Below are 13,193 nucleotides of genomic sequence, written 5' to 3'. Positions count from 1 at the left end.
CATTGTCATTGTTCCTCATGAGTCATCCTCAGTGACTTACACAGAGCAGTCTGACATTCCTTTGCTCTATTCAAACGCAGGCAAATTGAGGTTTTGGAAACATGACTGAGTTTCATTTTACATGCTGGCCTGCATTTGAATTGCAGGTGCTCTCCTGTATCTGTTTGTTTAGGGAAATCACTGCAGCTCCCCACCTGTCTTCACCTGTACCAGTGTCCAACGAACTTCAACCGACGAGATCCAGGTGAGAGTTTATATTTGGGTTACTTGCTGTACGACTGTAGTATTTTTACGGGCTGGGAACAAATGTGTGTTGTGGATCTTAAGTCAGTGTGAGTGGAGAATAGCCCCACTCACACATTTCCTGGGATTATCCATTTGTAATGACTTTTTTTTTTTTTTTAGATTTTCATCCTTGCCTCCAGTGGGTCTTGTGACTTTTTGCCACTGTGTTGCTTTTGGTGTGGCCAGCTCAGTGGTGTGAAAGCAGTGGGCTGAGAGGAGATACACTAATAGAGTCACAAGGCAGGACAATGGGGAACTGTGTGTGGGACCGCTGAACTTGCCTGGGGCACACAGTTTGCTAAATGACACTCTGCATTTACTTAAATCTTCCTCCTGGCAGACGCCATGACTACTCATCTGAAGTCTTTTAGAATGGAGAGGTTTCTTCTCTAAGTATAAACTAAGGCTCTGCTGCAAGTGCAAATATGATTTTTATTTGAAACCCTAAAAAGATCATGTTGATGCTATAAATAACAACGATAATGTCCTTTTTCATGGCACATGCTCGGTGGAGTTTAAGCCCCCAGCTACATTTGGTCTGTGTGACCCCCTTGTTTTGCTCTCCCTCTCACCCCTGAAAGGAAAGCATTGTGGCTCGTTCTCTTCCTGAAAGTTGAAGTGGCAACAGAACTACTCCGACAGCATTCTTTAAGAAAAGAGGAACTTTTCTCTTTTGTTGTCCTGTCATTGTGGCGGCTGTTCAGCTCTGCAGTTGTTGTCCAAGTTTAGAGAACTTTGGGGGGATTTGAGCTTTTAAGTACTTGAAGAAACGTTGCAGTGAACTTTTTGACAAGTTTTATTGTCAGATTCTAACTTTTAAGTGGGACTTTATTCAAAACGTTTGTCAGGTAAGTTTTTTCTTCTTCTTATGTAAATTCAGAAGCACTTTTTTATAAGTGCCATATAAATACATTATTCATAACACATATATAACGTAGTTCTAAACAGATATAAGGGCATTTTACATGTTTATGAACAATGCTTATCAACAATTGTAACTTCACCTATGAAGACATACCAGTTTATAACTTTTACCATATATTGTCATTCATCATCTGTTTCTACATCAGCCCAGGTGCCTTCAGGAGGACTTATAGTAGCTGACAAATGCATTGATAAACACTCATATCTGCTAACAACAACATTATTGTACGTTACACACCATTTATACCTTTTTAGATGCTTTGTAGACATGCTAAATAAGGGAACCTAAAGTAAAGTGTTGCAGATAAAACTTAATTTTTATACTTTTTGCATTATTAGTTTGTTCAAGTCCATTAGTCATTGTTTCAATGGTGTGAATAAAAGAAAACAAAAGCTTTTTTACCACGCTGAGGGCTAATTTGAATATGGAAATGATACACTATGGCAGACAATAGAAGAAACCCTGATGTTTTGGAGTTTCATCTTCAGGCACATGGTGATGTACAGCCGAACTCTTCATCTCAAGGTCAACAGGTCTTCAACTGCTGTGCTCACATGCTCCGACTGTGACCAGGCCATGAAGGATTGTGAATTCTCAGAAAAAGGTAAGACAAATGCCTTACTGTGAAGAAGTCTCTGTGTGTGTGTGTGTTTGTAATTACATGCAATTATACAAGGTTTACTCTCCTCCCTTCTTATTTTTGACCTTTCTACAATGCTGTATTACAATGATTCCCACATGAGTCTTCTGGCACTTGTAGAGACCCCTACTAATTAGTTGTAAAGTGATATGAGCTTTAGTGACAGAACACTATATCTACTTTTTTCTACTTTTCTTGCAGTACTTCACTGTTGTATGCATTCAGTATTTGTATCTGTGAAGCCTCTCAGTTCTCCAGGTCATGGTTATCCAAGGAGGGTTGAGTCAATGCCAGCTGGGCTTGGTTATAGAAACTTTAAAATGTGTCACCTCACCCATGGGGCTCCTTCAGTCCTGACTGGCTGGTGGGGAGTCCCATGTGTTTAACCTCGGTGGGGTTATCGAGGTCATTTGTACCGCCTGTAACGGCAGTCGTCAGAGTCGTGGAGTCGCCTGAGGCCAACTGTAAACAACATTCGTTGGAGTTGTCACATGAGGCTAACTGTGAATAGTTGTTCAATCTCGTGGGGAGGGATGACAGGATAATATTGTAGGTGGGATAAGTGGTGTCATAGACCTCCTCCTCGGTTGAGGGATGGTTTCTCTATTTTCTACATAGATAGCCTCCCTTAGTCCACTTTCAAACCATCTGTCCTCCATGTCCACAATATGTTGTCCTCGATTGATGCCCCTTATATTTCAGGTGGAGGTAAGCGGCTGAGTGTTGACCTGAGGAGGTGGCCCTCCTGTGCTGAGCCATGTGTTTGTTTAATGGTTGTTTAGTTTCCCTGATGTACAAGTCTGTGCATTCCTCACGGCATTGGACTGCATACAGTTTCTGTCGGTCACATAAGCTCACTGCGCTTCCTTCCACTCTCTCTGCACTGGGCTGTTTACTCCCCCCTGGCAGGATAGTACATCATTTTATTCAGACTTCCAGAAGGGAGAGACAGTCCATATGGTTTATTTAACATGCATCAGCTCTCGTTTCTTCAACCATGCTTCTGTTGTGGAGCGGTTTATCCCCTGACAGAGGAGGGTTAAATAAAAGCGGATGGTGCGACTAATAAGCTAAAACCTTCCTCCATTTTGGAGCCTCCGGCTCTCTGTTCCCCCATAAATCACCCCTGTCACAAGACAGCTCGCTAACGGTCAACAGAGCACATTCTTATGTCAAATGTAAAAAATTGGTGTGGATTTACCCCCCTCCTGCAACTGAATCTATTAGTTGCAACAATTCCATTGAAATGAATTGATTTTGCAGCAAAATTTCATTCCATTCTATTTGTGAATAAATTATGGTGTTATATGTGATTAATGTTCATGAACTACTCTATGTTTTGTTTTTTTGTTTTTTTGAGGAAAGTATACTTTCCCACATGGGAATTCCACATTAATAAATGGCCACACGTCCTATTTTCCACCAGGGCCCAAAGGCAATATGAGTTTGGGTTCAAACTTGTCACACACGTGTGTCAGGTGATCTGTGCACACTGACTGGACCATCTGTAAATGTACGTTCATATCAGAAGCATTTCAAAAGTGAATGTTATGAGTAAGTAAATGAACCTGAAGTTGAGAATGTGTGTAATGTGTAACATGCTGACATTGGACTGTGTTTCTTTGTCAAATTGTTTTGCATTTATTCAGGTTGGCCGTTTTTTATTTTGGACATGAGCACATATTTGTGACTAGAAAAATAACATTTGTACACACTTTTAAACTTTATTTTCATGTGTGGCTCATGATCATTTGTCACGACTACCGACACAACTTTCTCTCCATACGGTACCGCTGCACCGACTCCACCCAGGTGTTACTGCAAGCTCACACATGGCTGATGACCTTCTGAGTGTCTAGCAGCTGACCCCAGATCAGATTGAGGTTAGCGGCATTTTACACCCCAGTGCCTGCCTATGGCACATTAATCCTCAGATAGCACTTTCTAATGCAGTGTATAAATCTGTGAAGGGGGAGGCTGACCCACACTCTCCTTCAACACCAGGTGCTGCTCAGTGTTAGACAAGAAAAAACTAAATGAAAACATTTTTTGTCCTTTGTCTTCAAGAAGGTTCAGTTGCCATTGTAGAAGTGATCATATAGTAAGCAGTTCATCAATTCTGTATCAAGCAGTGGTAGAAATATATTTATTTTTAGGTGGAAATTACTTAATAGGGATTGTGCTCCTTCACCTATACATTATATTACATTTTTCAGCATTGCTTCAACTCTATGATGTTTTCATAGATGAAGTCTGTGCAATAAGGGAGAGAGGCTGAGGAAGTGGCAGGAGAAATCATAGTGTGGATGTGAAGAAGTGTAGCAGAGGGGTGTGTATGAAAGGGAAAACCAAGAGTTTATGCATGTGTATTTTATCCATGCAGAAGGTTTGCATGAATCTAGATCTGTTTTGTACACTTTGTGTATTTGTGCTCTCCTGAAGGATAGAAGAAGAAGAGAGGATATACTATGTGTTTTGTGCTGTGCACTTATCGTAAAACAACCCTTCGACAAAGTGTGACAGTGTTTACTGCTGCTGTGCTTTTAGCAAATATCCATCTTTACCTCTGTGTCGTTATCACTCCACTTATTATGGATTCAAAAACAACACACACACACACACTCACACACACATAGAGTAAACCGCCCTCTCCACTCATTCCAATTGACACACTCGGTTTAGCTTTGCGAGAGATTGCGCGTTCGTATGTGCATCTGTGAGTGTGTGTGTGCATCTGCCTCTGTGTGTTGTAGTGTGTGTGGTTGTGCACGTGTGCCCAGTAGACTGAGTTATGAGCGTGAATGGAGTGAATGGTATTTGACCATGTGCATTGTGTTTTATGAGATGAGCAGCCTTTAATGACTCTGTCACCAGTAAATGGGCTCTGATTTGTAGCACAGCTGTCGCTCTACACTGATCAACTCGAGCCTTTTGGAGACACACACACACACACACACACACACACACACATACAATACACACACACAGAATTAGTAAATATTCAGCACATACCTTACACCTAAACATCCATATTCAACCATACATGCTCACAGTGCAGCTCATGTAGATTGGGATTCTGGCACAAACAGTCTCATTAACATGTGTTGTCGATACAGAAAGTAATTGCAATCTGAAGTCTAATCAGAGAGAAATTACAGCTGCTCAGATTCAGGCAGCAGTCAGACATTAGATCTCATATCCAATCAATGCATCTATTCCTCAGAGATGCCACTGATCTATACCTTGGTATTGGTAGTGTGGCTGTGATCCTATTTTTCATACAGTGCAGATGGAGTTATGTTATTCATTAACACAGATGCAGATGTAGCAAGGACACTGGTTGGGGCAGCAGGGTGGTGTTGTGAGTTCCTCTTCATCCAAAGAAACAATGTTTTTATGTTCCCAAGCATCCACAGGAGCCTCAACTTTTCCTGTTGGGGACAAATGGAAAAACAGTTTGACTGTAGGGATCACTCATATGTAACAGTGAAGCCTTGTACTCTTTAGTAATTTTAGCTCTTGTGCAGGTTTAGTTTAGGTTCTGGTGCAGGTTTAGTTTCCCATGTAAGACAGGGCCTGTATGGCTAATTCAGAACTTTTAAAAAAGAGTATTTCTAAAGTTAACTGAACAGTAGCTTAGAGCTGACAGTACTGGGCCGATGATAGCACGAGGGGTTTAAAGCCACATTCTTCAACCAAAGGATTTCTCCTTCAGTGAGGGCAGTCCAGCTTGGTACAATCCTATTCAATAGAAGAAGTTTATGTGTCATCATTATGCATAGGTTTTTGTTTTCTGGTTGTCTTTCTTGTGTGTTGTTGTTGTTGTTGTTATTCTTCTTCTTTTTCTGACAAACTCAAGCTAGCAAAGTGCATCTTTTAAGACATAATTGGACTGTGTTAGCTTTCTAGTTTTTGCTGGTATTGTTGTAGGCCCTGCTTTAATGGACGCAGTTTTATCTTTATGTCTTTTCTAGCCTATTGACGTTTCAGATTATTGGCAGAAGTGGAACACAATATTCATAATTATGTTTTCATTAGTGTATAATCAGATGAAAATAGACAAGTTTATGACTTTGTCTCACAAGGAAATGTTAAAAGCTATTTAAAATAAGTTAAATTGTGATTATTTTTACATGTCTGGTGAGATTGTTAGTTTGGTTCTGTAGTGTGGTCCCACCTGAAGTCTCTGATGGAGTATTGGTATTATAACTTCTCACCAGCAGGTGTCACTATTGCAAAGTACTTACTGAGTTTTCCAGGTTTGGAGGCCACAGTTTTTTTCATTTTTGCTTCACAGCAGCCGGCCCTCTCTTCTTCACTTCACTGCATCAACTTACAGACATTCAAACGCTTGTATTGATCTGTCTATCTGTCTTGTTTACTCTGCAGACTCAGAGCTTACTGACAGGTAACAGGTGTACCCTTTTGATTTCAGGCAAATGTCAGCAATCTTGATGTGTATGAAAAGTGTGTGTGTGTGTGTGAGTGTGAACTGAAAGCAGGCCTGTACATGATCAAGTTTGAAATGATTTCCCATGTTGTGCTCTCTCTCAATATCATGTCCTTTGTGTCTTTTACTCTCTTGTCTGCTTTTCTCTGTTTGTTTAGCTGTGAGCCGCAACAGCAATTCTCCTCATGTATGCTGCACCTTGTTGACTTTAGCCTCATTATAAGGCCAAATGAATATGACGAGTTGTGACATTAGGCTACAGCTGGAACAAATGTGCCAGCCGCTCACCCTCCAACCTGGCCAATTTCTCTCTCGCCGTTTCTCACACACACACACACACAAACATGTGCTCACTTATTTTTCAGGGAAGGGCTTGGTGGGGTTGATGGGTTTGCAACAATATTGGAAATGTAGATAGGCCTGTGTTTTGAATTGGATTGCACGCTTTGATGCAGAGACAGATTGTAAACTGTGATTTTATTAAATCCTTCATTAGGATTCATCAGTGAGATTGGATCAGAAAAAGGTCACTGTGCAGATGCGCCCCCCCACCTCTCTCCTCTTTGCTCCATCCCCTCTTATATATACCCTCCTCCCCTTTCTCTCTTGTTTACCCCCCTTTCTCTCTCTCTCTCTCTCTCTGCTTTCACTCAGCAAAGGATAGGGGACTTGCTCTCACCCACCATCTCTTCCTTATGCTCTCTTGGTCTCTGCCTTCCCTCGCCAGCCCTTGGCCGAAACAAATTTGTGATGAAAATGGGGAAAAATGATCATCATGGGCCTGCTAGAGAAACACAAGGTGAAAGTGACATTATCCCCCCACCCTGGACGCCCCCTCCTCCCCCTCACAGCCATCTAGGCTGGCGCCAGTGGGACGCCTGTGCCACAAATCATTTGTATACTCTCATTTCTGCGAGCGGGCCGCGATGTTGCTTACTGCTTAGCGAGCAGATGACTTTCAGAAAGAGGAGTGAATTGGGAGGGAGGGATGAAGAGATGGGGAGATGAGGAAAGAGGAGCAGGGGGAGGAGGGAGGGATGAGGGGGGTGGTGTGGCAATTTGCCGGTGTGCGAGGACGTCTGAGGGAGTTGGATCTGAAATTGGGAGGGAAATTGTTCGCGCCATATGTCAAGTTCTGCAAAGGAGGTTTTCATTGTGCACCTATATTGTGTGTAGGTGTGTGTGTGTGTGTGTGTGTGTGTGTGTGTGTGTGTGTGTGTGTGTGTACATGTATCTTGTGTGTTTTCTGTTTCAGAATGAAGCATCTGGGTTGTTTATTGAATCACCTTCACCATTGTCTGCATTCCCCGCTATTATCACTGAAAGAGCTGCAGCCCCCCCTAACAACATGGAAATGGGAAATGTGGCGCACATATTGTCTGTAGCTAGTGTTTGGCCATCTTTGTCTCTCTCACATGTATGCACACGCACACACACACACACACACACACACACACCCTTCCCCCACCCCTGCCCAGTGTGAGACATCATGATTCTTCTGGTACACTGAATACATTCTCCATGCAGTCTGAGCATTGGTCCATGCAGGCAAACATGTGACATTACCAGGAAAAGAGTATTATATCTCCACTACACACACACACACACACACACACACACACACACACACACACACACACACACTTCAATCCCCAGGTTCATAAAACAATCATAAACACACCTATATGTACATGCGTGCATAGGTACACATTCACCTTCATGTGCACACACACACTCCCATATTCTCACATAAATATGCACGCACTCATGCACACAAACATCACCTTCCTGCATAAACACAAACACTTTTTCACCCTCTCCTACTGATACAGGCCCACCCATTCAGCCGCACCCCCCCCACACACACATATACATACAAACTCACAGTCAGGTTCATGTAGAGTAAATATAGAGCGGAGACACTGTGGCACAGTGACCTGCAGAGGAACCCGCACACTTTGTCTGCCAGTTCCACAGGGCCCTGTGCTTTCAGGAAAGCAATGCAGTATTCATGGCTCAGTCACTGGGATACCAGAGGCAGGATGGTAGTAGCAGCAAACATGGTGGAAGTGCGCTGCAAGCAGCTCAGCAGGGCACTGTTCCTGTTACACAACATGCACCGTAGATATGCTGTGTTTTTGTGTTTGCTGCGTGACCTGTGATGTGGAACAGCCTCCTTTCCCAAAATGTAAATCATTTTGTTATTTGAAAATTCTGATTCTGTTTTCTTTTTTCTCGCCTTCATATATTATTACACATGTGCTTGTGTGTATGTGTTTGTGCGACTGCCTGTTTCATGCACGTGTGTGGTCGGACGTTCACGTTTCATGTGTTTCTATGTGTCCTCTTTAAGCTCCACTGCCTGCTTTGAGAAGTAGGTCCATTTCTCATTATTACCCCAAAGGCTGTCTGAGTGTGGACTGTCTCAAACACACACACACACACACACACACACACACACACACACACACACTCACACACACAGATACAGATACGGATACAGAGGGAGCTCCCTGTGACCCACATTCATCAGATCCAACCCCATGGGGCCTCCAGGGAGCTTCAGGGGAGTCTTGCCACCAGCATGGTGTACCGTGGCAGGGTCTTGACACTGAAATATGCAGCCTCTTAGCCCCAGTGCTTCCATCCAACAACTGAACAACCGACTCTTAAAGGCTAGGTTCATATTTATTCAAGTCGATCATAATACAATACTCACACACCCAAATGTACATGGCAATTGTTTTTGGTCATTCCTTCTGCCCATGCCGGCCAGTAACTGATCTCTTCCTAATGTGAGTCAAATATAACAGATGGGGGGCAAAAAAGTATTCCAAGTTCAGCCAAGCTGATATGAGGCTTCAGCAGTCTGAGCTTGATAAATCAAGTGGATCCTCTGGAGTAACTGTCATTTTAGTAGGCTACAAAATTCCCTCTTGAAATATCATGCAGGTTGGTGACTTTACTAGTTTAGCAGCTATGTATAATGTTTATCTTATTCACCACCCGAGTTTAAATTTGTTTGCATGCTAACATTTGCTGATTAGCACTAAACACAAAGAGCAGCTGAGGTTGACGGGAATATGATTCGTTTTACTGGTATTGGTCAGAAACCAAAGTATTAAGCAAAGTGAAATTCTGACCTGATGATCAAAGGTCAGGGGGTGACCAGAATTATTACAATTCAATCTGAAGCGGGGATGAATGTGTTTATTACATCTAGTGGCAATCCATCCCATGGTTCTTTAGACATTTCACTCACAACCACAAATGTCAACTTCACTAGAGGACTAGAGGAAAGGTCAGGAGATCACCAAAGTCACTAGGATTCATCCTCTGGGAACCATGAATGTCTGTACAAACTGCAAATCCATCCTGTAGAAACACTTCTCTCGACCATGGGTGTCTGTACCAACTTTCACAGCAATCTATCCGATAACTTTAAAGATATTTCATTCAGCTGACCGACATTTTCATCCCTAGATGCAGTGTCTCTCCAAACTTGATTTAATGGAATTATGGGAGGACCTGTGAGTACACAGAACAACAGTGACCAGGGCTGTAGTTATTACTGCAGATCACAGACGTACAGTACAGGCTCTGGACAGGATTAAATCACTGACCAGCCCAGGTAATATCCACTCCAGCTCCCCCTAGAGAAATAAATCCTGTTTGAATGGAGCTTAAGAGTTGAGGAAACGTTAACCTATCCTTTAATGATGTTCAGTGGGTCGTCACATAGGCCAAGTAATTCACTTGACTTCTCCGGTGGGTTTTGCACTTTAATAATAGAATGAGGACGATCATTTTTGAAGATTATTTGGGCATTTTATTGACCTTCATTAGAGAGTTTACATCAAAGGGAGCTTGAGTGGAAGGATGTTTACGATGTGACTTTTCTATACCATGTTTCACATTAACTTGCAGTGAGATAAAAAGAACCAACATGGCAGCAACAAAGAGCCTGACCTGCTGTCTGCACTGAGGCCGGAGCTTCTTGAGGCCCAGTCAGCAAAACACAGTCTTTCTTCAACAGACAAATGCACCACTGAAGCGTATTTAGAACAATAACAAGTCATTTAAATGCAGTTTTACGATCAGGGATCCTCAGTTGTCTTTCAGAGATAATAGGTGTTTTTGTTGCAGTCCTCTTTATGAAATGCTGTTTCTGGGAAAAAGTAATGTTTCCGAACTTTCCCAAAGTCTCACTGAGTCAAAAGTGACTTGAGACAAAGTTTGTTTATCTCCTCATTATGGATGTGGAACGCGTCCCACCAGCACATAGTGTTTTAACAGACGCTTTGTATGAGCTCAGGTGTCACACAAAGTTGTCTTGTTTTGCAACAGAGCACCGCTTGTGACAAACAGCAAACTTTTCAACCAAGTTAGAGAACAGGCACTTTGATACTTGAATCTTTAGTTTGCTGCCTTCCTTTCTCAGACCAGGTGGGCGCCATTGAGAAGGAAATCTCGTCTTGGAGGGTGTAAGTTTGGGGTTGTAACTCATGAACGGCACAGCTTTGAAAGCACACAGGCTGCTGAGTGAGTGAGTTTTGTAGACACTGAGCTCCTTTGCGGTTGCGTTCTTCAGCCCTCATGAATAATTCGGCAGCGCCGCTTGTCACTGTCGTTGTTGTTGTTGTTGTTGTCGGCTGTGGTGTCACTCCTGTCTGAGAGAGACGGAGGAGACAGAGGACTCTTTACACTTCAGTCTCCTCTGCACTTCCTCTTTCATTCACAGGGAGAGGAAGCAGCGGGGCTGTGTGCTGAGTGTGTATGAGGGAGAGAAATCATGTCTGCCTGTCTGGCATAATGGTGTGTTTGTGCCTCAGTAATGGTTTGAGGGAAGGAGGAGAAGGAGGCAAGGAGCAGCAGAGGTCCAAACTGAAGAAAAACCTCTGGCCTTCTTGTTTTTTTTGTCCACATGTGTTCATTTTTTCAGCAATTTCAATGTTTTTTTGACATTTTGGGAAACACACTTATTCGCTTTCTACCAGCACCTCTAATCTCACTAATTAACATGTTCTACCTCATTCATTTAATGTGTACAAGGAAACACTATGTTGTGTGAAGGACTATGGCAGTGCCAGGTTAGCTGTTTCTCCCTGTTTCAAAGTTCAGCTTCATCCTCAGTGAAGCTAACTGGCTGCTGGCTGTATTCAACACACAGGATTGTATCAGTGACATCTTCTCAACTAACTCTTGGCAAGAAAGTGAATATGATAGATAGATAGATAGATAGATAGATAGATAGATAGAAACACTTATCAGCAGATCTTACAAGATGATCATTTTTATATTCCCATATAAAATAAAAAATAAAGAAGAAAGGTCATAGCCCTGTGGTGAGCCAACAGAAAAGTGATTCAAATGGTTGACCGCTTCTAACTACTAACTGAGTTGTGTTGGTGACAACAGTGATCATCTGTCTGAGGAGCTGATGATCTAAATGGAAACATGAGATATGCTTTTCAATAGCAACCGTATCTGCTACGATTATGGAGGCCTGGCAAGAGATAGACACCCTCGTTAAGCCACTGTAGCATGGCAAGTTAAGCTGTCATTGCTAGTGCACACAAGTCCAAAGAAGTCATGAGTAGCTTCAGTCCAGAGGATGTTCAGGGATATATGTGACAGGGCTGTACGCTTACTGTACACCCGCACACACACGATGAGGCCAACGCTGGACTGTTGGAGGAGAAATGAACACCTGTGTGTGAATCATTTATGATTTCCACAAATGCAGCTTTCTACCTTCCCCCTCTCTCTGGCCTGCTTTAACTTAAATATCACCCAGTGTTGAACACGAGGAATACACCGATTCCCCTTTTCCTCCACTGTCTCCATAAAATGTATTCTAACCACCCCTATGTAGCGTTTATGGTTTATAGCACACTGTCATGTAAATGTTAGATGATATAACAATATTTTAAAATGTTTATTAATGTATTTGTTAACAATTAGAACTTACCCTATTAAACACCCATGACAGGTGTTTTAACAGCTAATGAATGAGTGATAACACAGAGTAACGTTTCTGTAATCACAGAAGTGGCCTATGAATATACACAAACAAACCCTTACAGCGTGTTACAAAGCTTTTATTAACTGTTTATACACAAGAACAACCATCCATTATCTATAACCTTTAATCCTTTGGATGCTGCAAAAAAAAGAATGTGCATGGGCTGCGAGTAGGTTTCCACAGGTCTGTTTTGGGTTGGCCCAACACTGTAGACCTCTGAGTGAAAGCTCTGGATACTCTGAATACAAATATGTGATTGCTTTTCCATTATTGGCTATAGTCTAGAGGATTTATTCCCAAGAAAAGTCTGTTTAACGCATTTAAAATTAAATCTTTGATACAATGTTTACACACAGTGTGTAAAAAGTGCAGGGATCTGAATAATTTCGAAAGCCACTCTAAGTATTATAAGACATATGTTACAGTGCAATGACTGTGGGTTGTTTCTTTATTCAGAGCAGTATAATGTGTGGCTGCAGTTAAGGGGAACCCCTTCATGCTCTTCCCCCATATTACACACATGCATGCACACACACACACACACACACACCAGTAAGTACACTTCTGAAATAAAGTGAACACAATGCAGACAAAATGAATGAGAATAGGGAGGGGGCAATGGAAGTTGTGTGTGTGTGTGTGTGTGTGTGTGTGTGTGTGTGTGTGTGTGTGTGTGTGTGTGTGTGACGGAGGTGGGTGAGCCTCTATTTGCATGTAAATAGCCAAACACACCAGTCCTCCGCTGCAGGGATGACAAAGAGCATTCTGGGATTGCCTGGGCTTGTTTGTCATCCATCGGTGGAGGGGAGGAGAGGACGGCGGCCAGCGTGGTCAACAGAAACAACATGAGAGAGAGAGGACGGACAGA

The 13,193-nt window shown here is 42.5% G+C and overlaps 1 protein-coding gene across 1 annotated transcript in view; it reads left to right on the top strand.

Moving 5' to 3' along the window:
- The first annotated feature begins 1,005 nt into the window (after positions 1-1,005).
- myt1b (myelin transcription factor 1b) overlaps positions 1,006-13,193 on the top strand; it is a 103,511-nt gene continuing 91,323 nt past the window's right edge. Inside the window, exons 1-2 of the mRNA XM_041945116.1 lie at positions 1,006-1,133; positions 1,699-1,814. Coding sequence (XP_041801050.1) covers positions 1,703-1,814 — 112 coding nt within the window. The 5' untranslated portion in view covers positions 1,006-1,133; positions 1,699-1,702. The remainder of the gene's footprint in view (positions 1,134-1,698; positions 1,815-13,193) is intronic.

The sequence above is a fragment of the Chelmon rostratus genome, chromosome 10 (genome assembly GCF_017976325.1).
Source record: "Chelmon rostratus isolate fCheRos1 chromosome 10, fCheRos1.pri, whole genome shotgun sequence".
Lineage (NCBI taxonomy): Eukaryota > Metazoa > Chordata > Actinopteri > Chaetodontiformes > Chaetodontidae > Chelmon > Chelmon rostratus.
This window is presented reverse-complemented; position numbering and strand designations above follow the sequence as displayed.